At 35.7% G+C, this 27,606-nt stretch overlaps 1 protein-coding gene across 2 annotated transcripts in view; it reads left to right on the top strand.

Annotated features, from left to right (window-relative positions):
* The window catches only part of nhlrc2 (NHL repeat containing 2), a 53,780-nt gene extending 29,914 nt beyond the window's left edge, over positions 1-23,866 (top strand). The window contains exons 6-11 of one of the 2 annotated variants that reach the window (XM_003223439.4): positions 7,236-7,335; positions 7,742-7,973; positions 10,016-10,138; positions 16,724-16,933; positions 19,168-19,393; positions 20,237-23,866. In XM_003223439.4, coding sequence (XP_003223487.2) covers positions 7,236-7,335; positions 7,742-7,973; positions 10,016-10,138; positions 16,724-16,933; positions 19,168-19,393; positions 20,237-20,493 — 1,148 coding nt within the window. In that variant the 3' untranslated portion in view covers positions 20,494-23,866. The remainder of the gene's footprint in view (positions 1-7,235; positions 7,336-7,741; positions 7,974-10,015; positions 10,139-16,723; positions 16,934-19,167; positions 19,394-20,236) is intronic. The other variant, XM_062975707.1, reaches the window with a different exon arrangement.
* Positions 23,867-27,606: the final 3,740 nt, after the last annotated feature.

The following is a 27,606-nucleotide window of genomic DNA, read 5'->3' as shown; positions in this document are numbered from 1 at the left end:
ATTTGGAACATCTAGTCGTTATTAGACTTTTACAGCCTGAATTTATTTTTGTTAGATTTACTAATAAAAAGGACGTTGATTTTAGAAAAGTATTTATGAGGACTAATAATGCATCCAAAGCTGAAGCTCGTTCTTACTAAATTTTTATACCAGAGCAATCATTGCAAAGTAAAAAAACTTGCTTTGATAAATGTGAGTACCATTTATTTATTTATTCATTTATTTAAAACATTTATATTCTGCCCTTCTCACCCCGAAGGGGACTCAGGGCGGAGCACAACATACATACGGCAAACACTCCATGCTGGGATATAAAATAATTATAAATATACACAAACATTAAAATCAGTTATATCCTTTTTAAAATCAGCTATTTAAACCAACTCAGGACCCCATGCTGGCCATTGACAGAGATGGTGTACATGCCCTAATAAGGATAAGCTGCATTGGTTTGAAATTGCTCCCTAGTTGGAATGTGAGGTATAATTATATAAAAGTGTAGGAATTACTTTTTTTCTTTTTACTAGAGTAACTACTTTAAAATAAAAGAACGTTAGATAAATACTTTCCGTAGAAGGATTGTGGAGAGTATCTGGGCTTTCAGTGATCACAGTGAGAGGCGCGCATAAGTACAATATTTTGGTTTCCTGTAGTATTTTTCAATAAGGCCCCTCTGTATTTTTTAAAAAAGAAAATCTAAGTGTGCCCATTTCAGATTAAAAAATAACATTCCTCGTTCATGGAAAGCATGAAACCTTTTGTAATGAGCTTCTTTGTTTAAAGTAAGGGAAATGTGTATAAACTAGTCCTATGGTAATTTTTCAGTTTTGTAGACATAGAGTGAAGCCAACTATTTCCAGTATCCCTGGACTATTAATGGCAACCATGCTATTGTAAGTCCTTTATTTCTGGCGTGATCCTGCATGCGATTACAGTCAGTGAGAATTTTACATATAATGATTGTCCGAATTTTGTAATACAGTGAGTGTAGATGCAGCTATATATGGTAGTTCTTCTACTGTCTCTTACATTCCCAGTTTTTTTTTTTAAAAAAAAATCCCCAATGCCCAGTTGTGTCCTCAGCAAGCAAAGAAGTTTGAGTTCCTCTGTGATTGAAAAAGATGGTTAAATAGAGCAAGTGATATTTTAATATGTAAACCAGGTATGTTGATTGCAATTTTAAAAGCTGTTGGAGAATACAGACTACAACAAAAGCATGGGATATTCCCAGCCATCTGCTTCAAAATATATGCCGTAACATTTTTTATCAACAACATTTAGTTGTTGTTGTTGTTGTTGTTGTTGTGTGCAACTTCAAGTTCTTTCTAATTTACACCGTCCTTAAGGCAACCCTGTCACGGGGTTTTCTTGGCAAAATTTATTCAGAGTAGGTTTGCCCTTGTCTTTCTTTGAGGATGAGTGAATGTGACTTGCCCAAGGTCACCCTGTCCAACACTTAGCTCACTACACCATGCTTGCTCTCAGTAACATTTTAGAAGTTTTTTAAAAGCTAAAATCATGTCAACTGCAATGCAATATGAGATTTGAAGGTGGCAGGCATGATATTTACTTGGGCTTGAAAAAAAACTAGTATAAAAGCATATATAGCTTTTACAAAAACTAGATGTCCAGTGAGGTTGAAGTTCACAAAAATAAGTGAAGCATACCATTTTATCACTTCTATTTTTAAGGGTTTATGTGCCAAATCATTCTGCAGGCAAAAACCTTAGTAGTGGAGATCGAGCATCCAACATTCAGAATTCTGAAATGGGAAATACTACAACTTCTGAAATTGTCCACATTGTCTCAGGCCAAATTGTGCCAGAAATTTTTGTTTTTTGGTGGGTGAGTGTACACAAACTTGTTTTATGTACACAATTATTGAAAAAAAATTATATTGTCTTCAGGCTATACATATATGAAACATAAATGAATTTCATGTTTAGACTTGGTTCCCATCTCCAAGATACCTCATTATGTATATATATGCAAATGCAAGTATTAAAAAAATTAAAATCCAAAATCATAAGCACTTCTATTCCCAAGGACTTCAGATAAGAGATACTCAACCTTATATGAAGTGCTCATGTACCACAAATAGATCATATCAGGAGTTTGGAAGCTCATATTTTTGAACACTCAGATATATTATTCTAGGATTAGATGGGAGCTGTCATTCGAAGTCAAGTATGTGTCTTCATTGCCTGAATATACATCTTCAGTGAATTATTTTTAGTAGAAATGTAACGTACACTAAAACAGTCCCATATGTCATTACACAGGAATGAGATATTTGGCAACTCATTAAACTAAAACTAGACTGGAAGTATGGTGCTGATAAATATATATATACATGATGCTAATTTTTTTTAGAGAACAGACCTTTCTTGTGTGATTGTATTAGGATCCTGTAATATTGTAATTAGTAATTAGGAGAAATGCTGAACCTGACAGATTATTTTTGCCCACTAGGGGTTATAAGGAACTTTCCGTTGTTGTTTTCTTTGGGGGGGGGGGACTTTTTGCAACCGGAAGTAAAAAGCAAGTTATTTCTGCTCACTTTTTTTGTTAAAAAGTATTCTGAATATACATCTTTGCTAAATTATTTTAAGTAATAATATGACATCCAATAAAAAGTCCCATGTGCCATTGCACAGGAATGGGATATTTGGCAAGTTGCATTATACTAGACCTAGACCTATGAAGGCCTGAGATCATGGTGAATATGTCCCTCTTGAGATCATTTTGAGATATTTTTCCCCTGATGCACCCTTTTAAGACCTGTGAAATGAGGTGATGCAGTCCCCACAGTTATACACATGTGCATTAGAATTGTAGAATCATAGAGTTGGAAGAGACTACATGGGCCATCTAGTCCAACCCCCTGCCATGCAGGAAAAGCATAATCAAAGTACTGCTGACAGATGGCCATAAAACTTCTGTTTAAAGGTTTCCAAGGAAGGAGTTTCCACCCTGAGACAGAGAGTTCCACTGCTGAACAGCTCTTACAGTCAGGAAGTTCTTCCTAATGTTCAGGCGGAATCTCCTTTCCTGCAATTTGAACCCATTGCTCCAAGTCGTAATTTCCAGGGTAGCAGAAAACAAGCCTGCTCCCTCATCCTTATGGCAGCCTTTCACACATGTCTCCTCTCATCCTTCTCTTCTGCAGGCTAAACATACCCAGCTCTTTAAAACAGTCCTCATAGTGTCTTTAATCATTTTAGTTGCCTTCCTCTGGACATCTTCCAGCTTGTCAATATCTCTCAATTAGGATGAGGATAGATCATTCCTATGGGAAATTAAGTATTTCTGAATTTTATCTTTGCATTGATATTTTGACTGTCGTGTGTTACATTTGAATTTCCTGAGTGTTATCCCTTTCAAACGTTGAATGCTGTATGGTGCCAATTTTATTATAGAACTAACTTAGGTACCTGGCAATGCTTAGGGTAGGTATTTTATAAAGATAAATATTAGAAATAGTCATTGTTTAGTTTTTGATTTTATTAATGGTCCCATTAGATAATGCATAAGAATGTGGGTGAACTTGGAACTATTTTATGATGGTCATGTTGGATATGTTTGCCAAGTTTGGTCCCGATCCATTGCCTGTGGAGTTCACAGTGTTCTCTGGAAGTGGAAGCTGTCTTGGAAAATAGATAGATAGATGCATGCATATATACATACATTTTTTTCACTTTTACATATACAGTGATACCTTGAGCTATGGGTTTCATTTGTTCTGTGACTGTACTCTTAACTGAAATCACTCTTATCTCAAAGTAAATTTTCCCATTGAAATGCTATTAATCTGTTCTGTCCCTGAATAGCCCCAATTTTTTGCTACATGTTTTAAAATAAGAAAATGTACTTTATAAATAACAAATAATGTATAAATGCACGTTCACATGGAACAATAAAAAAGATCAATTTTAAAATGGTAGAAGCACAAAGTGAAAAGGTAGAAGCATCATTTTTTTCATACTGTACTCATTTCAGCCTCCCTCTCTTGCTCTCTCTCCCTCTTGCTCTTCATGAAGCCAAACATAACAGGAATAAAAACCACGCAAAATTAACTAACACAAATTCCTTAAAGCAGACAAGTGCAAAGCAGACAACAATCTCCCAAAGCGGACAAGAGCATGAGGCACTAAGGCTGCTCCCTTGAAGCTCTACAGCTTTGTACTCTTGCTCTAGCACTCCCTCTGATGCTTGCTCTTAACTCAAAATGCTGCTTGTATGTCAAAGTGAAAACCCAGGCTGAGTAGTGGCTCTTAACTCAAAATGGTCTTAAGTTGGGGTGCTCTTAACTTGAGGTTCCACTGATTAAAGAGGAAGCAGTTAGGTAAACATTCCTCAAATCATTTTTGTTGCCTTCTATGTGAGTTAAAACATAATTTAAAGTGGTCTTATCTAGCTGTATGAGATGCTTCAATCAGGTGATGTATGCGGTTTAGTATGGTTGGTTGAAAGCTAGAGATGTATGTCTGGTAGTATTCCTCTTGTGATCAGTGAATAAAAACAGTGGCATTATTGTTTTAGTTATATTTGTTGAAATATAGGCAAATGTATATTAATTAAAATACATCAGCTGTGTTTATATGTTGATGCCATCTAATTGGTATTGGCTTCTGTTAGTAGTAAAGGATGATTCCCTTTTGTGGAATCTTTATCCCACAGAACATCAGGTACTCTCCAGAGTAAATGAGATAAAAGGAAATGTCCATTGTATGAAATCTGCTTGAGCAATATTATAAATAGTCTATGCAACTAATTGACATTTTGAAGAGAGAATTCAGAACCGAAACTGTTTGTAAGAATATGGACAAAGTGAAATACATTGGCAGCTCTATTTTACTGCATGCTTAGTGGAAAGCAAATCCTGCAGATATTCAGTGTCATATAATCTTAAATTAAGTATATTAGGGTTGTAGTGCTGGCATAATTTGAGCAAATAGATACAATGTCAGTTCTTAATAGTGTCCACTAGAATGCACTCTGTTTTCAAAGCATTACTTACTGTGAATGGAACCTTCATTTGCTTTTCTGGAAAATTATTTAATTTTTTCAATAAAGGCTAGATAATTAGAAAAACATGGAGTTTGTATATATTGTTGGGAACTATCGATTCTGTAATGAGGATAAGTATCAAAGGGGGGTAAGCAAACACATTTTCACTATATTATATAATGAATAAACACATTTTCATTTTACTTTATTGTGTATTCCATTCAAATTTATTACTATATTCATGTAAGAGCATGAACATTATTTTTAAAGATTTAAAAGTCAAACATAACTAGACAAATTTAATACTGAGTATCTTTCTCTTTTTATGGCTGTTTCATCGCTTTCACTAATCAACAAAGGCTGTGGAGATTTAGACCACTTCCGCAAAGGAAATTATAATGACTTTCTCTCCCTTCCTTTTCCTGTATTTACCACAGAAAAAAATAAAAGAGGAAATTGTGTTTCTAAGAAGTGCAGTGTTTTTATTTCTGCTGCTGAACAACACATAACTTTATCCTGTTGAAAAACCCAGTACAGTGATGCCTTTACTTAAGAGTTTAATTTGTTGTGTGAGCAAGCTCTTAACTCAAATGCTCTTATCTCAAAGCAATTTTACCATTGAAATGATATTAAGCCATTCCAGCCCCCCCATTTTTGTTACATTTTTTAAAAATAAGAAAATGTACTTTATAAACAAAAACAATGTATAAATGCACATGAAACAATCAAAAGAAAGATCAAATGTAAAATGGTAGAAGCATAAAGTTGTGGCAAGAAAGCACAAAGCAAAGAGACTTTGTGCATACTGTAGTCATTTCAGCCTCCCTCTCATACTCTCTCCCTCTCTCTCTTCATGAAGCCAAACATACCAGGAATCCAAATTAACTAATCCAAATTCCTCAAAGCAGACAAGAGCAAAGCGGACAACAATCTCCCAAAGCAGACAAAAGCACAAGACACAAAGGCTATTCCCTTGAAGCCCAAAAGCTCTACACTCTTTTGCTGGTGCTCCCTCTATTAACTCAAAATGGCACTAGCTTTTAGCTTTGATTGTGCTTTTCCTGCATGGCAGGGGGGTTGGACCATATGGTCTACGTGGTCTCTTCCAACTCTATGATTCTATGAAAATGTTGTTTTTATGTCAAAGCGAAACCCAGACTGAGCGGCATCTCTTAACTCAAAACAGTCTTAAGTTAGGATGCTCTTAAGTAGAGGCTCCACTGTATTGATGTAACCCTAGATATGGCAGATGATTCAATTTCTAACCAGAATGTCTGAGTTTGATGAAGTTTTGAACATTTGAAATATGATTGGATATTTAAGTTTCTTGAATGTAAACATTCCTAAATGTTCTGCACAGGGGGAGCCACACAAATGAATGGCATCTCTTCCCCCCCCCCCCCATTCATATGGGGCATAAAATGTGGCCACTTGTTCAATTGTAGATATCAGTAATTAAAATATCTGATAATGGTACCCCTGAACCATGCCTTTTTCCTTTTATATATATAGAAATCATGGAGACAGTGTTGTTAGATTGGTCATCCTCTTCTTGACCTGCATTTGTAGAAGCAGTGTGTCAGACATGAATTATTATTATTATTATTATTATTATCATCATCATCATAATTGTTATACTCTTCCTTTCTCCCCATGGGGACTCAAGGCGGCTAACACTCCAGACTAGACAAGTTTAAAAAGTGCAATACAAAAGTTAAAAAGCAATTAAATAATAGCAGTGTGGTAAAAACAAAATTAAAAATGCAGTATATATATTAAAATGGCATTTAAAACTCACATTTCCCCCCAGTCCACACACAACACACCTGACCTTAAAAACCATCTTCTTTAAAAGCCTGTCTAAATAAAAAGCCTGTCTGAATGGGCTCTCCTCATTTCTGAAAGCAGATCCACATTGTTATAAGCAATATAATTGTCAGCAGAGGTGTATAAATATTTACATAACTTACTGTCCAAGTCTATCCATCACTAGGACCATTCTATCTCAAATCATTGGCATATGAATATAAGTTCTTGAAGAGGCCATATTGCTCTAAAATGTAGTAATACAGTCAGCCCCCTGCATTTGCCGAGATTAGAAGTGCAAAACATGACTAAGGAATACTTTTTTTAACCTGAGAGAACACCTCTTTCAGAATCTCCAGGTCTTTCCACTTGATTCTGTGATCATCTTCTGACAAAAGTTAACATTGTGCCCCTTATAGTTTCAGGAACACATGAAGATGATGTTCTATGGATTGCCATGGCAGGTATACACCAAATCTGGGCACTCATGTTGGATTGTGGAAAACTACCCAAGGGAAGGTAAGCAAATTATATCTAACATAGATATGTAAGGTTAGTAATTGGTGTGCAGCTTCTCTCATCCTCTTACATCCTTATTGAAACTTCAGGGGGAAATCCAAGCTGTTATTAGTCAGCAATTAAAGCACAGAAGTTTCTTCTTCCACTAAAGCAACTGTAATTATTAGTTACTATAATTGGAAAATTATACTTGAAGAGAAAAGAGGGAACAAATCAGTTTTGAATTTTTAATCAACTATTAACATCAAGAAATAAAGATGTAATTATTCTACAGTTAAGATAAAAAGTTAAGGTTTCTTCCTTTTGCTCAACAAATCAAGTTATTTAATGTAAGTGATGATTATAAAGAATGGGCCAGTTCACCTAATGTCATATATCCCATGAAAATTCCTCCTTTTTATCTTAGTGACCTTAAAAAGGGAACATGTCTCCGGTTTGCTGGGAGTGGAAATGAAGAGAACCGGAACAATGCCTATCCCCATAAAGCAGCCTTTGCCCAACCGTCTGGTTTATCTGTTGCTCCTGAAGAGCCATGGAACTACCTTTTTGTAGCAGACAGTGAGAGCAGCACAATACGAACAATTTCCCTGAAAGACGGAGCTGTGAAGCACCTTGTAGGAGGAGAGAGAGACCCAATGGTAATTTACAATTGCTTGTGTTACTATTCCCATTAGTTCCTCTCAAGACCAATTTAGCAAAATTTGTCTAAGTGGTATGTAATAAGCTGTTTTACATGGTGATTCAAGTCTTCCATGTTATATTTTTCAGTCCGCATTATAATTGTTACTATAGATAATTATCAGTGAAATAATGAATTCTTTCCCCTGCAAATTACAAAATGTTAAATTCTCCCTGCACAGCTCTATAGATCTACAGTGCATGCCAGCTAAAATGGGTAGTGCAGACAAAATGTGCCTCATCAATATGTCCTATGTCAGGAAAAAGTCAGAACATCAATTAAATAGAGAGATAGACAGACAGACAGATAGATATTTCTTTTTATTTATTTATTTCCATCATTTCTATCCCGCCCTTCTCAACCGAAGGGACTCAGGGCGGCTCACAGTCTTGCAAAATTCAATGCCAATATACAATACAAGAAGATAAAACATAAGCAATTAAAACAATTAGATAATTTAACAAAGTACAATAAATAGATTTAAAACAATACAATATAAAATACTTATAAAAGGTGATGAGACCGTTTTACCATTTTCTTTGCTCCTTCAGGGCATTTTAAGGCCAGCAGTTGCCTTAGGGTAAGAATAGAGGATGAAAATGAAATGCATTATAAAAGTTGGCCAGAGGGAAGCTAGCCAACCATCTGGGAAGCCACCTCAATGATAGTTGCCCATTGCCATTTATGGCTAGGCTTGGTTTCTTTCTCTTGTCCCAGTTTTCCCAGTGCTGGGACATGTTTATGTGGAATAGATTCCACATGCAATCACATATACATACATATTTACAATGTAATTCTATATGAGCCTTCTTGTTATGTGTCTTCAAATTAACTCTTGACATATGGCATCCGTATCATAAGAATTTCTTAGCAAATTTTATTTAGATTTATTTGTCACTGAGGCTAAAATACTGATTTCCTTATGGTTATCCAGTGGGTTCCTTGGGCTAGGTGGGAATTGATACCCTGGTCTCCCAGAGTCTTAAATCACAACATCACATTAGCTCTATATATGTTTGTGTCCTTCAAAGTAAATTCACTGACAAAATAATTGCTACAAGGGTTGAATGAAAAGTAATGCATCCACCTTCGTAACTCCTCAACAGATGGCAGTACTGCTATGCAGCAGGTACTGGCTTGTTCAGTAGACTCTCCTCTACAGTTCCATTTGGCGGGAAGCCTTGGCATTCAATGGTTGTGTTGTTAAAGTGCGAAGTATGGAACCCTGCGCAAATGCTCAGTCAATGCGACTTAAGCAATGTGCAGTCACTGAATTCTTGACAGCAGAAGGTGTCACTCCAAAGGAGATTCATCAGAGAATGCAAGTTATTTATGGTGATTGTGTTGATGTGAGTACTGTGCGTCGTTGGGCAAGTAAGTTTAAAGATGTTGAGGTGGGAACATTTGACTTGCGTGACAAAGAGTTGGATGTCCTGTGACAGCAACCACCGAGTTTCACAAGCAAAACGTTGACAGATTGATTCAGGGCGATCGCCGTATCACTCAGAGAGAAATTTCAAGCATAATTAGCATTTCACAAGAACGTGTGGGTCACATTATTGCTCTGCTTGGCTATCAGAAGATCTGTGCAAGATGGGTACCCAGGATGCTGATGCCTGAAATGAAAGCGCACAGACTTGAAATTTGCCAGGAACTCCTCTCGCATTACGAGAATGAAGGTGACGCCTTTCTCCTTTGGGGTGACACCTTTTGCTGTCAAGAATTCAATGACTGCACGTTGCTTAAGTCTCATTGCCTGACCGTCTGCGCAGGGTTCCATACTTTGCACTTTAACAACACAACACATTCAATTCTAAGACTTCCTGCCAAATGGAACTGTAGAGGAGAGTCTACTAAACAAGTCAGTACCTGCCGCATAACAGTACTGCCATCTGTTGAGGAGTTATGAAGGGGGAGGCATTACATTACATTACATAACATTCAACCCTCGTGCTTGAAGCATTGCATAGTAATATTTACTTTTCTTTTCTTTGGAAAAAGAATTTATTTGCTTTTGGTGATATCGATGGAGCTGGGATAAATGCAAAGCTGCAGCATCCCCTAGGAGTAGCCTGGGATAAGAAAAGAAGCCTCCTTTATGTTGCAGATTCCTACAATCATAAGGTAAGTCTGGATAATGACTCAGCTATTTCGACTTTTTTCATGACCACTACTAGTCCAAAACTGCTTATTTGATTTTAGTGATAAAATTGATATGTCTTTGTACATTCTCGTGATTGCTTTTTACACATTATTGTCAACTTGTCCATTATTTGTGGAAGATAATTATGATTATGCATACAGTGTCAGTAAAATTACTAAGTGGAAATTCCCACATGGTGAGAATTGATTTATGACACCTAACAGCAATAAACATGAGTATAAAGTGGCAAAGTGCCGAGGGCAGCTGGCTGTATTCATCTGCGATTGTTTCCACAGCATGCTTATTACAATAACACAGAGCCCAAAAATTACATTTTCCCCTCCCTGAGTATATCTAATGATGTAATCTGCACTTTAATAGCTGTAACTCATAGTGAATGTAATCATACCATTATTGTAAATATCTACAATATTGTAGGTACAGTAGAGTCTCACTTATCCAACATAAACGGGCCGGCAGAATGTTGGATAAGCGAATATGTTGGATAATGAGAGATTAAGAAAAAGCCTATTAAACATCAAAATAGGTTATGATTTTACAAATTAAGCACCAAAACATCATGTTATACAACAAATTTGACAGAAAAAGTAGTTCATTACACATTAATGCTATGTAGTAATTACTGTATTTACAAATTTAGCACCAAAATATCACAATGCATTGAAAACATTGACTACAAAAATGTGTTGGATAATCCAGAACTTTGGATAAGTGAGTGTTGGATAAGTGAGACTCTACTGTATATGTTCTAGGATAACAGAGACCGGCTAGATATGTCACGTGCAGAAATTAAATTCCTCTGCATTTTGACACAATCATCCATCTTCAAGAAGTTTTTTATTAAACAACTGCCCCTTTTCCAGCAGTCACTTGAAATCCATATTTTTCATAGCTAACAACAACAACAACAACAACAACAACAACAACAACAACACTTTAAGTAAAAAGATCCATGTAATCAATATAGCAGCCCAGCTGAATGCTAGATGTAATTGCTGAGTGATTGATGATCATGGAAGTGATTTGCTTCTTTTGTGTAACAATAGTAAATAGTTGGTCAAATTGTCCTTCATATTGTTAAAAAAATAACACTTGAATGTTTAATTCATCCTGGACTCTAATGTCTTATCAAATGAGGACTTATACTAATCATTTATTAGCAAAAGATATTCATTCTCTATTAGCAATGTGGCAAGTCATAATGGGAAAATATAGGACCTCTCTCTCTTTCTCTCTTTCAACTTGTATTTTACCAGTTGCAACTGTATTATTAAAAGTAGCGCTTGAATGAATGTAATTCATTTAAATAGGAAAAATAAAAAGATTTAGGAACATAGTTAATTAGTGAACTAAATTTATACCCTGCCCATGCAGTTGGTAGTTTCTGGTGCAGGACTTTCAGGATTATTTATGTTTTCTATCAGGATGATTTCTGGTTGAAGTTTGTTTATCTTCTCCACTCGGTTCCATTGAGAAAAAGAGGTAGTTTCCACAGACCTACTGATTTGTGGAGTCTAGCACTTGATTTTGATTCTGATGTTGATAAATAGAATATGTATAATTATCTTTTGAGGTACTTTTTGTTTAGTTTTCCCCCCAGTTATGGCTCTTCTTCCAAAACACAGCACAGAATATTAATAATGACATATTAGGAAATAATTAAAATACGATAAATATTGATTTATTTCTATGAAGTATGAGTATTAATAATTTAACATTTGACTGCTTTAATAATAATAATAATAATAATAATAATAATAATAATAATAACAACAACAACAACAACAACAACAACAACAACAACAACAACAATGCCCTGGCAGAATATGTAAAGCAAAGTGAAGAACCTGCTTTGATTGAAGTCAAAAATCAGAAACTCCTCAAAGCACAGCAGACAAAAAACCAGTACAAGAAAACCGCACAACAAACTAGAGCTGACAGCTGGCAAAACAAAACATTGTATGGAAAGTTCCTTGACAAAATTGAAGGAAAAGCTGATAAGGAGAAGACCTGGCTCTGGCTCACGAATGGGACCCTGAAGAAGGAGACAAAGGCCTGATCCTTGCAGCCCAGGAGCAAGCCATCAGAACAAATGCAATTAAGGCCAAGATCGAAAAATCAGCTGATGACCCAAAATGCAGACTGTGCAAGGAAACCGACAAAACCATTGATCATCTCCTCAGCTGCTGAAAGAAAATTGCACAGACAGACTACAAACAGAGGCACAACTACGTGGCCCAAATGATTCATTGGAACTTATGCCTCAAGTACCACCTTCCAGCAGCAAAGAACTGATGGGATCACAAACCTGCAAAAGTATTGGAAAATGAACATGCAAAGATACTGTGGGACTTCCAAATCCAGAATGACAAAGTTCTGGAACACAACACACCAGACATCACAGTTGTGGAAAAGAAAAAGGTTTGGATCATTGATGTTGCCATCCCAGGTGACAGTCGCATTGACGAAAAACAACAGGAAAAACTCAGCCGCTATCAGGACGTCAAGATTGAACTTCAAAGACTCTGGCAGAAACCAGTGCAGGTGGTCCCAGTGGTGATCGGCACACTGGGTGCCATGCCAAAAGATCTCAGCCGGCATTTGGAAACAATAGACATTGACAAAATTACGATCTGCCAACTGCAAAAGGCCACCCTGCTGGGATCTGCGCACATCATCCAAAAATACATCACACAGTCCTAGACACTTGGGAAGTGTTCGACTTGTGATTTTGTGATATGAAATCCAGCATATCTATCTTGTTTGCTGTGTCATAATAAAATAATAATTTATTTGTATTTCGCCCTATCTCCCCAAGGGGACTCAGGGCAGATTCCAGCAAACACAGACACAAGGTAAGCATTCAGTGCCAAAAAAACAACTGACATAGATAAGGGTAAAGGTTTCCCCTTCTGACTCGGGAGTGGTGCTCATCTCCAGCTCTGGGGGGTGGGGCTCATCTCCATTTCTAAACCGAAGAGCCTTCGTTGTCCATAGACGCCTCTTAGATCATGTGGCCAGCATGATTGCATGGAACTCTGTTTACCAGAAATTCCTATTTGTAATTTTCAGTAGATATACATTATTGTTTATTATAACCTTAATACTTATTCAGAGATTTGAGTTTCATTTTATGGTGGATCGATACTAAACAATTACCCCGAATTGTTTTCAGATCAATTTTCAGCTAATCAAAAATGCAGTCGCATTTCATTCCTTCAGTTTGCAAGTGACTGAATTATATATCCCATCCTCTCTTACTGTGGGGTCCAAGGGGACTGACATTTAAATTAAAACAAATATTGATAAAGCAATGTATAATACATCCAGTAATAATGAAAACATTTTAAAAATGAAAACACATTGAGAGCATAGTAAAAATAAAAATACTGCTCATCCTCCTTCCACTATCATTCAAAAGTTTCAGATCTGTTTAAATAAAAATATTTTACCTGTGAAAAAAGAGTAGAGGGGACCTGCCAAGCTTCCTGCGCATGACTCACGAGCAGCCACTAAGAAGGCTGTGTCATGTTCTCAATAGATAGGCTTGTGAGGGCAATGGGATCATGAGACAACTCTGCCCCACAAGATCACAAGAGTTAAGACCTCTTCACACGCAGCAAAGACAAAGCTTGCTGTTCACAATCACACGACTCACAGCAGGCCTTGCCCAGATTCCTTCCAAAGTGGAGAGGAAGCACTGGTGTTTTCTTCACCACTACATGGAGGAAAGTGTAGTTTGGGTAGCTACAATGCCCAATGGAACTACCTGCACTTTCCTCCCCTCTTTGCTATATGATTGCAGAAAAGGTGGCCGGGCAATGCTTATTGCTGTCCTTTCTGCTATCTGATGGGGACAGGGTGGCACCCTGTCCCATCCCCACGTGTGGTGGAGGAAGATTGGAGGGTGCACGGGATGGCACAATCAGCCCCATGCGCTTTCCTTTTTGTGACACAACAGCACAGCCTAATAGGACCGTGTGAAGAGGTCCAGGCTTTTCCAGGGTTGTCTTCTGTGTTATGATCTACTTCATTTATTGAAATTCTCTGGTCACTGACTTTCTCTAAAGTTTCATTTAAAGAAGAGAAGAAGAGATTGCATGCACAGATTATACACCCCTGCAGAACAGCACTGATCAGGTTATCTCCTAACACCATAAAGATCTGTTCATATACATGATTAAAAGTTGTATGTTTGATATTTATTATTGTATCATTGACCTAGATTATTTTATTTTTTGCCAATTATTTTAAGAAAACTTTTAAAATCTGACTTAAATTTTTAAAAGTGAATATAAAAATCTAGAATCTGACTTGATTTGTTCTTTTTTATCCATCAAGACAACAAAAATAACTTCGTCAAGTAAGCACAGATATAAGCAAATTAGGAGCCAAATGTTTATGCAACTAAAAAGGTGCATTTTAAAGTATCCTCTGTTGATCGGGGACACAAAGGTGCTTACTGCTACATGCGGCAAAGAGCTACAATATATTTGTAAGTCACCTTGAATCCCATTGTTGGGGAAAAGATATAGCTGGATTTAATATTAGTAATAATAAAAAACCAAATAAAATTATATCTATATTTCAGTATATAAATAAATACACATTAAGCATTTTGCTGGATGTAATAGAAGCTTGGGTGTTTAAAGCACTTCAGTATCTGTACAACATCATGGCTGTGTTCACTGAAATGTTTAGAAATCTTAATTAGCAGTTGCATGCACCTGTGAGATAACAGTATTTTCCTCATATTTTGATTTTTCCTAATTAAATAGCACAGTACTCTATTCTAAACATCTTCTAGCAGTTAGTGGAGACAATGATCTTTCTATTAATTCTTGAAGTTGAAGGTCAAATTTGATACTTGCTTCTGTGGACTTTTCTTTTAAAGTTCAAGCAACAGAACCTTTCGTGTAATGATTATTATAATTATTAGACTACTGTAATGTGCTCTACGTGGGCATTACACATCTTGAAAAGCTGCAGGTAGTGTAAAATGCATCAGTCAGATTGGTGTCAGGCGTGCATTTTAGAGATCATATAACAACAGTCAAGCAAAAACTACTGGCTTCCAACTTGCTTCTGAGCTCAGTTCAAGTTGCTGGTGGTGACCTATAAGGCCCCAAACAACATGAGACTGGAATATCTGAAAGACCACCACTTCTCATATGAGGCTGCCAGAAATTTGAGATCTTCAGAGGAGACTCTGTTAGGTTGGGTGCAACTTAGTAGTTTGGGTGCATGTCATGGCTTTTTTCTTTGGCATTGTCTCAACTGTGGAACTCCTAATTCAAGGAAGTTAGACTAACTCCATCTCTTCTAAGTTTCCACTGAGAAGCCAAAACAGTGCTGTTCTGCCTGGCATTCAAATTGCTGTTTTTAACTATTTTAAAACTGGATTCTAGAACTGTTTTTAGAGTGCTTTCAAGTATTTTTAAAGAATAACTTAGGAAATTACTAACTACTAGTTAACAGCCTTGTTAACAACTAGTATAAATGCTGCTTATTTTATGATGTCAAAGCAGTGATATTTGAGTTTTCCCTTTGTTGTTTGGCCATACCTTTTGATGCATGGGGGGAAACCGGTGAATAACTTCCCGAAAGCAATTTGTTCCAGTGTTGGACAGTAGTGTGATAAGTCACTAGCACTGTGGCATCAAGATGTGTTGTTGTGGGCATGGTGTGGGCATCACTCTTCTCCGTTTCACTTCCTTGTTCCCAAGCTGCGGAGTAGCTTGGACAACATATCCATTACTTCCCCCTTTTGTCGCATTTGCTTCCTTTTTTATTGACTGTTGTGGATTCTCTGTAGATTAAGCATTCCCTTCATGGAGGATATACCTTTAAAAAAAGTTTGTTAACTTGGATTGACTTTTGAATGTGGATGCATTCCCTTTATTGTGATATGATGTGCTATTCAAAATTACAGATATTGTCACCTGTAGGAATCTCTTCGTGTTCCATTTTCCAACAAATTTGACAGAAAAAGTAGTTTAGTATACAGTAATGCTATGTAGTAATTACTGTATTTACTAATTTAGCACCAAAATATCATGATATATTGAAAACATTGACTACAAAAATGCATTGGATAATCCAGAATGTTGGATAAGCGAGTGTTGGATAAGTGAGACTACTGTACTGCAGATTATACAGATAATACTACAGTGGCCACCCATCTGTAATACTAATAATAATAGCAGAAACCCCAGTGAGCATCCAATTCAACTCCCTTCTGCCATGTAGGAAAAGCACAATCAAAGCATCCTCTGAGCAGAGAGCAGAAAACAGGGTTTTGGCTGCAAGGAAGGTGAGGAAAAAAGGCTTTTGGTGGCAAAGGAGGCAGGGAATGGGGAGGAGCAGGGAAGAGGAGGGAAAGCTTGGAGGGGAAGGGAGGAGGAGGAGGAAACTGTGGAGCCCCTCAGTATGTTTCATGGCGCCCCAAGGGCTCCACAGTGCACACTTTGAGAATCACTGCTATAAATAAATACATAACTACAAAAAATATTTACAAAGTTCTCTTTGTGTTGTTTTTCCTTTAGATTAAAATTGTAGACCCCAAAATGAAGAATTGTGCTACATTGGCAGGTACAGGAGAAGCAAGCAATACAATTGGTTCCAGCTTCATCTCTTCAACTTTTAATGAACCAGGAGGCTTGTGTGTTGAAGAGGGAGGGTGTTTGCTCTATGTTGCAGACACAAACAATCATCAAATTAAAGTGCTAGATTTAGAAACCAAAACTATTTCACTGGTAAGTTGTCTTCATCAAATGTTATATTGCACTATGTAGCAATTTGTGTGCAGAATTAATTATTTATAGTTGAATCATCCTTCATCAGATATCCAAAACTACTGCCTGGAGAGTATGAAACATAGCAGTAAATGCATTCTTATATTGTTTTATAATGATCTGGCAACTAGAACAGCTTTTGTGTTAAGGATATCCTGAGGCTTAAAATAAATGTTCCATCTGTTTAAAGAGGTTGGAAAGGACACTAGTGCAATTCGAATAAGCTGAGATACAGAAACTTCAGCTTTCAGAGTGTTATTGAACTTAGATGTGGGAGACCTAATTCAAGTCTCCTATCAGTCCTAATGAGTAGATCTAATGAGTTCCATGTCATTCCCACCTTAAAAAGGAAATGTCCCACCCAGTGGGATCTTAAGAAGACAAATGAGATAACTATTATGAAGCACTTTACACATGTTTAAGAAGTTTTTAATTAAGTAAATAGATTCTCAGATCATGTTTTTCATTACGGTAATAAGCCTCTGCACCTAAGTAGAATAACAAAAGTGGAGCATAATATTTTTCTTGTGAAAGATATAGGTATAATGTCTGCATGATTACCTTCAAAGCAGCGGAAATCATTGGTTTTTTTCCCCTGTTTCAGCCAACTAAAAGATTGCTCCTGGTTTCACCCACAAAATATAAAGACTTGATAATTTAAAGTCAATATCTGCAATTATAATCCCTTAGAACAGTGGTTCTCAACCTGCGGGTCCCCAGGTGCTTTGGCCTTCAACACCCAGAAATCCTAACAGCTGGTAAACTGGCTGAGATTTCTGGGAGTTGTAGGCCAAAACATCTGGGGATCCACAGGTTGAGAACCACTGCCTTAGAATTCTAGAATAATAGAGAATCGTCTTCTGTTTTAAGACTACAGGGACAGGCAAAAGAATGATAATAAGTTAACAGTGTCACAATACAAATAACATTTGCAGTGTAATGAATAGTACAGCAATTTTTCTGAAAATTACTTGTGTTTGAGCTTAAAATGTGTTTACACAGTTAAGAATGGGCACCTAAACAAGTCAAAATTGCCAAGCGAAGGAATATCTATCACTTTGTTTGCCACAGAAGACACACTGGTGACATGTAAACTATGCAAGATTCTAGAAAATCTCTATAATAGCAACTTGTGGCACGCATATTTTGTGTAAAATATGATTCATATCATTTCAGTGTTAAAAATAGAATGAGTGCTTGAATTAAACAGCAAAGTTGTTTTGCTTTTGAGGGATTTTTTGTATCCATCTGTTACTCAATCAGTTCAGAACTTGGTCTGCAAAAGATGATGAACTAATCATAGTGTTTACTGAGGGGACAAGCCCCTTGATTGTAGACAAGCTCCCTTTGAATTGAGAATCTTCTTTGTCTGTACAATGTTAATCCAACTCTGCATATATGTCCCCCACTCCCCTGACACTAGAAAAATGAGGAACCTTTGCTTGGCCTGAATTCTGCATCAGTGGGGTTGGGCTTGCGTAACTTAGGATAATGGATGATCGTCTCATATTATCCTGAGTTTCTGTAAAAGCTTTTTATACTTTCAGATATGCTCTATATTTTATATGAAAGCCAGGAAACTGAATCTCATAATGAGGTGTATGATTCCATACCCCCAATCTGAAATTCTGAAAATACATTTAGCCTTCAAAATGGCAAATTGGACCTCTAGAAGATGGTAGGAGTCTGATTTAAATGCAGTCCCCCAAATTACATCTTACACTAGAAAATGCAATTTCCCCATAAAACTGGCAATTTCCCCAATTTTCTTTTTAGAAAATAGGTCTGGAGAAAAGTCATTCAAATGGCAAGTTGGTCCCCCAACAAAAATATGAGGTAGCACTGGAGGGATGTTGCCCAGCAAAAAAACCCACCAAGAAAGCTTGGTAGGCAACACTCTCTTAAAAGATGTCCACTCCTGCTATAGATTGGCCAAACAGAAAAAGCTTACTGCCGGTGAAATTGCAGTCTTTTGCCCAACAACCTGTAAATAGTATTGAAACCATTGGGTATGACTTGCTTACTAGAATTCTATAGAATACATTTGACTACTTTTATTGTGCAGCAATTTAGTTTCCAGTTTAATAAGTTGTGGTTTCTTTGTAACTATCAAGTGGATGAACATAGTTAGCTTTTCCCAATACTCAACTAAGAACCTCACAGTAAATGAGTATTTATTTTGCTTCCTTTGATAGCTGCCTCTTCTAAATTTTGACACAGTGGATACTGTAACCGATCAGAGTATGCAAAAGCCAGATATGGCAAAACCACCAAAGCTGCCTAAATCTGCCCCAAATCTTCAGTTGCCATCACTGACTGTCAGTCCTGGCCAAGCACTTCAGTTTGCATTGAAGCTAAGCCTCCCTTCAAATACCAAATTGACTGAAGAAATGCCCAGTGCATGGTTCCTCACAGCAGAAGGTAAATGGCCTCATTTGTTGTTTAGAGGGAATATTTTTGAACCGTTGTTATTTTGTTAGTGAAGTAACCATCACTACAAATCTACTTTGACAGACATAAGCTATATTCAAAAATATAGATCGACACTGTGTATACGCTGTCCCGATTTAAACTTGTTCTTTGTTGTTGTATGTGAGTCCAAAGCCTTTAAAAGCCATCTGTGGTTTCAGCCATGTTCCAGACAGACCACCTTTAAACTGAAATTAAAGAGTTTTTTACCATTAGAATTTATATGGATCATAAGTATCTTTTAAGGTTTCAGATAAATTGAAGATATCCAGATGCTTAGGTACTAACAGAAAGTTATTTCCGATTATAAAATAACTTTTTCAGACTTAACAAGATCGTTACAGAATTAAAAATTATGTTTCCCAGAGATTTCTGTTCTCTCAAACCTTTGGATAAGACTTTGATGGGCATATTCTTCTATATACATATTTGTAGACCATTCAGGTTTTTTTATCAGGACAAGAATTCCGACCTTCCAGATATTGCTTAATGAGAGCTCTTATTAAATATAGACAAGTAGATACAGTCTTAACATCTAGAGAGCCACTCATTTCACTATCTCTGATATATATCCCGAAGCATGCATTTTCAATATTCATTTTTTCTTACATTACAACACAGCCTGTGATATCTTTGGATACTGTAGTGGGGAAAGTCTTTGACTATTATTTTCAGTTTTCTTAAAAAAATCCAAACACGTTTTGTGATAAAGTCTTTACAAAAGAATTAACTGTAACATGCCAATATACTGAAATGCTGAAATACCATAGTGATGTCATACCTTTTCTTTCCTAGGTAGCGAGTGGCTGATTCATGAACAGAAGGCGTTGGGGGAAATCGAGGACATTTCCAAACAGCCTGTGATCCCATTTCAGATACCCATGATCTGCCTCTCATCTGAAGTCGTACTGTCCATTAAAGTGTGCCTTTATTATTGTAGCAAGGACAGTAATGCCTGCATGATGAAAGGAATCTCCTTCACTCAGCCTTTCCACATAGCGACTGCACACCAAGGAAGCACAACTCTAATTGAGCTCTTATATGCATTTTGACTGAACTGAAGAAATAGGATAAATTCACTTTCTTAATTATTATTGTCCAATATTCTTTTCTCTCCAGAAGACATTTGACAATTTCTTGTATTTCCTTCACTTTTGGTCTTCCAACAGAGTGCGATTAATTTTGTTATATATTCCATTTTCAAGTTCCTCTTGAAAGCCTACCAGAGATCTCTGCAAACAACTTTGCAGATGAGATAGAAATGACTGTTACATCATTAAAAATGTAACAAAATTGTATTCCTTTATTACTTTATTATATAAGCAATAAACAAGTTCAGGTAACTGCAAGAATAAGGGGAAATTCCTATCTTGAAAGGTCATTCATAATGCTGTATAATTTGATCAAACTTTTGCCTTGACAGAATACTGTATATGTCTTTTTTCAGAAATATGAAATGGCAGTTTAAATGTATTTTTCTGTTTGGCTTTGTCATCTAATAAGATGTATTTAAAAAACCTATGTCATCTGAAATGATCTTGAAAAACATTAGTAGTATTTATTATATAATTAATATATATATATATGCCTTATATTTCTAGGTGAACATTTATAACTACAGTATTAGTAATAATGATTGCAAACCTTGCTGCTTTATGAAGTAGAATGTAAATCTAGAGATCATTGCCTTTCTCTATTTTTTTTCATCCTATGGGTATTACTCAGTTTTTTCCCATAACTGCCATGTCTCTTCACCTATAATGGTGAAGCTTCAGGATTTAATAGCTTCGGGCTGAAGTTACTATGTCTTGATACTAAGAGTTCTTGTTTAAATTTTTGGCAGAGCTGTTAAAACCAAGAGGTCATTAGGTATGGTTTGCATCTATCCCACACAATATTAAAGTCCATTGATTTATTTTCATTAGCTTCATAATGCTTTACAAAGATTCATAGTACTATGTAAATAATAATTTTTAAAAAATGTTATTTATATCCCGCCACCATCTCCCAGAAGGCACTCGAGGCGGCTATGTATAAGTATTTGTTACTTTGAAGGTCTTTGGCACTACCATCATAGCACATGATTTGTGTCAAATGCCTTACTTTTCCATGCAAAAGCAAAGTTAATCTATAGTGTTGCTGAAGAATTGTCAAGTGCTTTTTTCTTTGAAGGGGGAACCATATGGTGCAATTATGGCTTTCCTTTCCTCTTCAAAATCACTTGTCAGCATAAATGAAAGTTGAAAGGTTACTTGAATACCAAAAATAGCACTATTCCTTCCAGTACTGTGTAGAATTAGAAAATTTCTACAGCCTTCTGGCCTTTTGTTCAAGCCAGGTTTTTCAACTCTTTTAAGTAAATTTGTGCATGTGAAAAATAATAGACATGAAATTTTCTCTGCTACTTTGAAAGCATTTTTAAACTGGGTTAAGTATTGTCGACAGAAAAGTGCTGTGTTCCAGTGCAGCAAGATTAATGCAAGTGATTGTAACCCCTTGCCCTTTATACTTTTCCAAATATTAAAACAGTAAGAGACATTCTCTTTCCCACTGTTCTTTTTGATTCTGTCTTGGCTAAAATTCAGGAATTGCTTCACACATTTTCAATTATCGGGTTTTGAAAAAAATCATTGTTTTGTACAAACCTCTGTTCTCCACTTTCTCCCATACAACTAGACATAACATTCAAAGTGTACGTTTAACCCAGTGGCTCCCAACCTGTGGTACATGGACCATCAGTGGTCCACAAGAACTAAAATATGGTCCATGGTCTGACTGTTACTACACCGTTGCAATAAGAGCGACTGGTCTCACGAAACCCTCTTATTAGTGCTGAAACTTATTTAATATGGTTTTATGTGGATGAGTAGATGGCAACTACAGGTTGGCATATGTTCTGTATCAGAAACTACAGCTGATGTGGTCTTTCCAGTGCAATTTTCTGAATCAGCATCCTAAATAACCAAACCAAATCTAAAGTTGACTAAAAACTGACCCTTTTGGTACTAATGTTGGAGAGTGGTCCCTGGTCAAGTGGTTCTTGGTCAAAAAAAGGTTAGGAACCACTGGTTTAACCACTGCTGTACATTCAGAAATATACAAAAATCAATGTCTATTAGAAGAACTGGGAGTCCAATTAATATGTTAACAGGATTGAAAATCTAGGCTTGTTGAGTTGAAATTATATATACATCTTATGAGATTTTTAAAACTGAAACTATTTTAAAGTTTTCATAGCAGCTTGTTATGTCTCCAAACATAACAAGTTGGTCTGAATTGGTTTGAAGTTTTTAATCTCATAAACTTGATCAAGCCAGAGCTTCATGATTATGAGTTTTGGGGGCCATGTCACAAAACACAGTCTTGATGCTATTTTTTTTAAACCATATTGATCTGGAGTAAGTTTATAAAAATAACAAGATTTCTAATGGGCCATGTTTGTCCTGTATTTTTATTAATAAAATATACAAATTATTTTAGTGTAAAGTCAGTAGAGGTTATCGATAATTTATAACAGCAGTCGTAATCTATAAAAATACCAATTATTGTATCCTCTTGTTTAAGCTTCTATTTATTGTTTTGGATTGGAAAAGTACAGAACTGTATTTCAATAGTACAAAAGATGTCAGAGTAAAAACATATTTATCATGATTTCTTTGAAAATAATTTCAAAAACGGGCTTTAGAGCTTGCTTCTTTGAACAAACCATAATTACAATTTGTGACAATTTAATATCCAGATGACACACTAAATCAGAGTTTCCCAACATTTCATGTTGGTGACACACTTTTTAGACATGCATCATTTTGTTGCACAGTAACTCAGTTTTACTAGCAAAGCAGAAATTAAGAGATACGGACATATACATAAATTATAGTAATGAAATGTATGCAGACACAACATAGCTCATGAAAACCTTTCATTTATATTTTTTAAATATATTATTTGTAAGATAATAACATTTCTAAGATTTTTGTAATTTCTCTTTATGTTCACACAACACACCTATACACCGCAACTGACACACTAACACAGTGGTTCTCAATCTGTGGATCCCCAGGTGTTTTGGCCTACAATTCCCAGAAATCCCATCTAGTTTATCAGCTGTTAGGATTTCTAGGAGTTGAAGGCCAAAACATTTGGGGACCCACGGTTGAGAACCACTGCACCAACGTGTTGTGACACACAGTTTGGAAATCTTTGCACTAAACTGAGAGTTTATTGAAATCAGAAGCAAAAGCTTCACTCTCACAGATCTGTTACAGGAGAACTGGGAAGGATGAATATGTAAGATTAAGGTTTATTGCTGTGCTGTCATGTTAAACAGTGTTTAATGATCAAATATGAGCAGTAAACAACTGGGTAGATTGATTTTTATAAAAAAATGCAGCTGTCATTTGAAATAAAATAATTTTGTACATTAAATATCCCCTTTACTTGTAATTTTCTTGTAGTTTGTCTCCATAATTTGCAAACATGACATGGTAATGTTTTATAGAACTCGTCTAGTTCTTAAATTACAATGGGGTGTCAAGATTTACATTTAATCTTTTTCGGAGCATCTGGGTTTTATCACATAATTGAATGAATTAAAAATTAAAATGTAGTTTTGCTGCTGCAATGAGGAAAGTAAAAATGCTAGTTTGCCTTTAATCTACCCAGCCTTCCAGTAGACCAGAATAAACATAATCAAAATGTAGTAATTGATGTCCTCAATTTTGATAGATTTGTCATGTAATTTTTAGACTTTGTAGCTTTTCATTGTAGCATTAACAGGGGATGCCCAGTTGAACGTATTAATTCAGAACACTGCAATTTTTTTTTTAAAAAAGGGAATATCCTCTTTCACTTATGATTTTGTATCTGAGTTGTTTGTTATGATTGGACTTTGCAGTGAACAGGACTAACTATTTTGTAGCAGCAGTTGAGTATCCCTTATCCTAAATGCTTGGTATCAGAAGTATTTTGATTCTTTTTCGTATTTTGGATTACTTGTATTTGCATATCTGTACATAATAAGATATCGTGGAGATGGTACCCAAGTCTAAACAAGAAATTTACGTATGTTTCATATACACCCTACACATAGCCTCAAGATAATTTATACAATATGTTTTTAATAATTTTGTCCTTTAGGTACATTGAACCAGCAAAAAGTAAAGGTGTCACTATCTGAGTCACCAAAGTGGACAATTTTTGATTTTGTAGGTTTTGGGATTTGAGATTTTGGACAAGAAATGCTCGAACTGTAGTTGATGTGATTGTCTAAATAGCTTCTTTTAATGTTTTTCTTGTTTATTCTGGAGTATAACAAAATATATTTTTCTTTTATGAGTTTTATGTGATATTTTGCATTAAATGGCTTTGATGCCATAGCACATTTTGAACTTGGATGCTAAAAAATGTTAGGATCCTTAGGCACAGAAACCGACTGTGATTGTTGTTTTGCACACAGATACTCTGATATTGAGGTTGGCGCTTAAGTAGTGAGTTGTGTCAGTGTAAGTAAGTTGGTTTAAGTTAAAGTAAGTTTCTTTCTAGAACAGGGTGTGTTAAACCTCTCCATTTGAGGCCTCTTGAGGCCTGAGACATTTTTATGTGACCTCCAGGTATATAGGTACTGTATATACTCGAGTATTAACCTAGTTTTTCAGCCCTTTTTTAGGGATGAAAAAGCTCCCCTCGGCTTATACTCGAGTGAGGATCCTGGCTGGCTTATGTTCGGGTCAGCTTATACTCAAGTATATAGGTAATCAGACTTAGTCTTATCTTATTAAAGTCATTATTATTATTATTATTATTATTATTATTATTATTATTATTATTATTATCATAAATTACAATTTTATGTAAACATTCAAAAACATTTAACCTATTGATGCCTCAAATAATGTAATTTTATTTGTATCTATATTTATTTTTATTTTTGAAATTTGCCAGTAGCTGCTGCATTTCCCACCCTTGTCTTATACTCGAGTCAATAAGTTTTCCCAGTTTTGTGATAAAGTTAGGTGCCTCGGCTTATATTCAGGTCGGCTTATACTCGAGTATATACAGTATATAGAATAGGTATAAAAATCACACATTTACAGATAAGAAATCAGCATTTACAAGGCTTGTTAAACATACTGGTTTTCCTTTTTATGTAGTACAGGAAGTCCCCAAGTTATGAACAAGATAGGTCCTGTATGTTTGTTCATAAGGTGAATTATACTTCTTCATTGAGATGTTGAATTATTGGATGCCATTCCTTAACAAAGTTCTCTAATAATTCTCCTCTCAAAAGTATATTTATTTTGTCCATTATTAGTAAATCTGTATGTAATGTATTTTACCATTCTTCTAAGGGAAGTTTCTTTGAGATTTTCCAATATCTAGCATATACTATTCGAGCTGCCACTGTCATGTAAGACATTTTTTCCCCAAATTTCCATTCTAGTTCTTCATCTGGCATGTTCAAAAGGTACAATTGTGGTGTCACTTTAAAGTTTGTGTTTAACAATTTTTTGAGATACACATGTATTTGTTTCCAATAGTTTTTTACTTTGTTGCATGTCCACCATATGTGGTAAAATGTGCTTTTTTCTTTTCCACATTCTTAGCTATGAATGGCATAAGGAAGTATTAACACCCCTGAGACGTTTTCTTTGCTCTCTGTGCCCCTGGCTCTGGTTCTTAACTATGAATCATTTGTAAGTTGGATATTTTTAAGTCGGGGACTCCTTGTATAGCTGAAGCATCAATTGCAGAGTCCACTGTAAACACTACACAGCAGATTCGTGTTTCCAAGTTTTCCAGACCCCAACATTGAGCTAAGAAGCAATGGTCTAGAACAGACCTTGCAACTGGGGCTGCTGAGATGGACTTTAACATAGTATCCAAATCTGTGGATTTTATTCTCTCTCACTTCACAATGATTTTTTCCTTCTTGTAACCTAAAAGAACCTGATAACTTTCTAATAATAAATTTATGATTCTTTCAATTTCTTTCAAATTCAGGTATAATATAATCTTTAATACAAAGTAGTATAATAGTACTGTCTTGGTCGTCACTTCTCAATTTAGGGTGGGGATGGTGTAATATTCATAACACACAGCAGATCGATGCAAAAGGAACAATATAACATGCCAGTGGGTTTATATTATATCCAGACTAAATTTGCTAGACCATTTTGACGGATTAATTTAAGACTCCCCGCAGTATTTGAAAAGATGTTTCATGCAAATGAAGAAGGTTTGATTGCCGAACAAAATTCCATTAGTCGGGGTTTATTAAACATCCCTTTTGAAGGAAGCATTTTTTTTTCCAGTTAACTTTGCAAAGCAAAACTGAGATTTATTCTAAACATATTAGAATTTAATGACGCCTTGATCATTACTTTATACATGAATCTTAACTCCTATTCAATGAAACATCTGAAAGCTTATTTGGTCTTTATAAAATTGTTTGCTGGTTTCAAGTAACAATCATGCCAGATGCCTGGAGATGGATGGTATTTTTCTTCTTTTCACAAATACAAGTACAGTAGAGTCTCACTTATCCAACATAAATGGGCTGGCAGAACGGTGGATAAGCGAAAATGGATAATATGGAAGGATTAAGGAAAAGCCTATTAAATGTCAAATTATATTATTTTACAAATTAAGCACCAAAAACATCATGTTTTAAAACAAATCGACAGAAAAAGACGTCGAAATGACAGTAACGTTATGTAGTAATTACTGTATTTATGAATTTAACACCAAAACATCACAATATATTAAAAATAGTATCTAGAAAAACATTGGCTACTAACAAATTGACTACAAATAAAGATAGTATTGCATAAAATGAACTTACAGTAGCAACATTGTCAGAAATTAAATCCATAAAAAGTTCAATTGCTGCCTAGAGAAACATCTGTGGATCGAGTCAGGAGGCAAACTGCGTTGGATAATCCAGAAAGTTGGATAAGTATGTTGGATAATGTTGGATAAGTAAGACTCTATTGTAGTCACAGATTACGAGTTTCCTATAGCTGCCAAACATTCTTGGCTACCTGTAACTAATCATAGCAATTAAAAATGCAAACTACAAGAAATGTATATGCAATTTCTAAGTTTTGACTATCTCTGAAAGTGGACAAGTAAATAAGAGGATTATCCGAAAGAGGCATGGTTAAGTA

The sequence above is a fragment of the Anolis carolinensis genome, chromosome 3 (assembly GCF_035594765.1).
Source record: "Anolis carolinensis isolate JA03-04 chromosome 3, rAnoCar3.1.pri, whole genome shotgun sequence".
NCBI classification, from domain to species: Eukaryota; Metazoa; Chordata; class Lepidosauria; order Squamata; family Dactyloidae; genus Anolis; species Anolis carolinensis.
The sequence above is the reverse complement of the archived record's forward strand: the minus strand, read 5'-3'. Positions and strand labels throughout refer to the sequence as shown.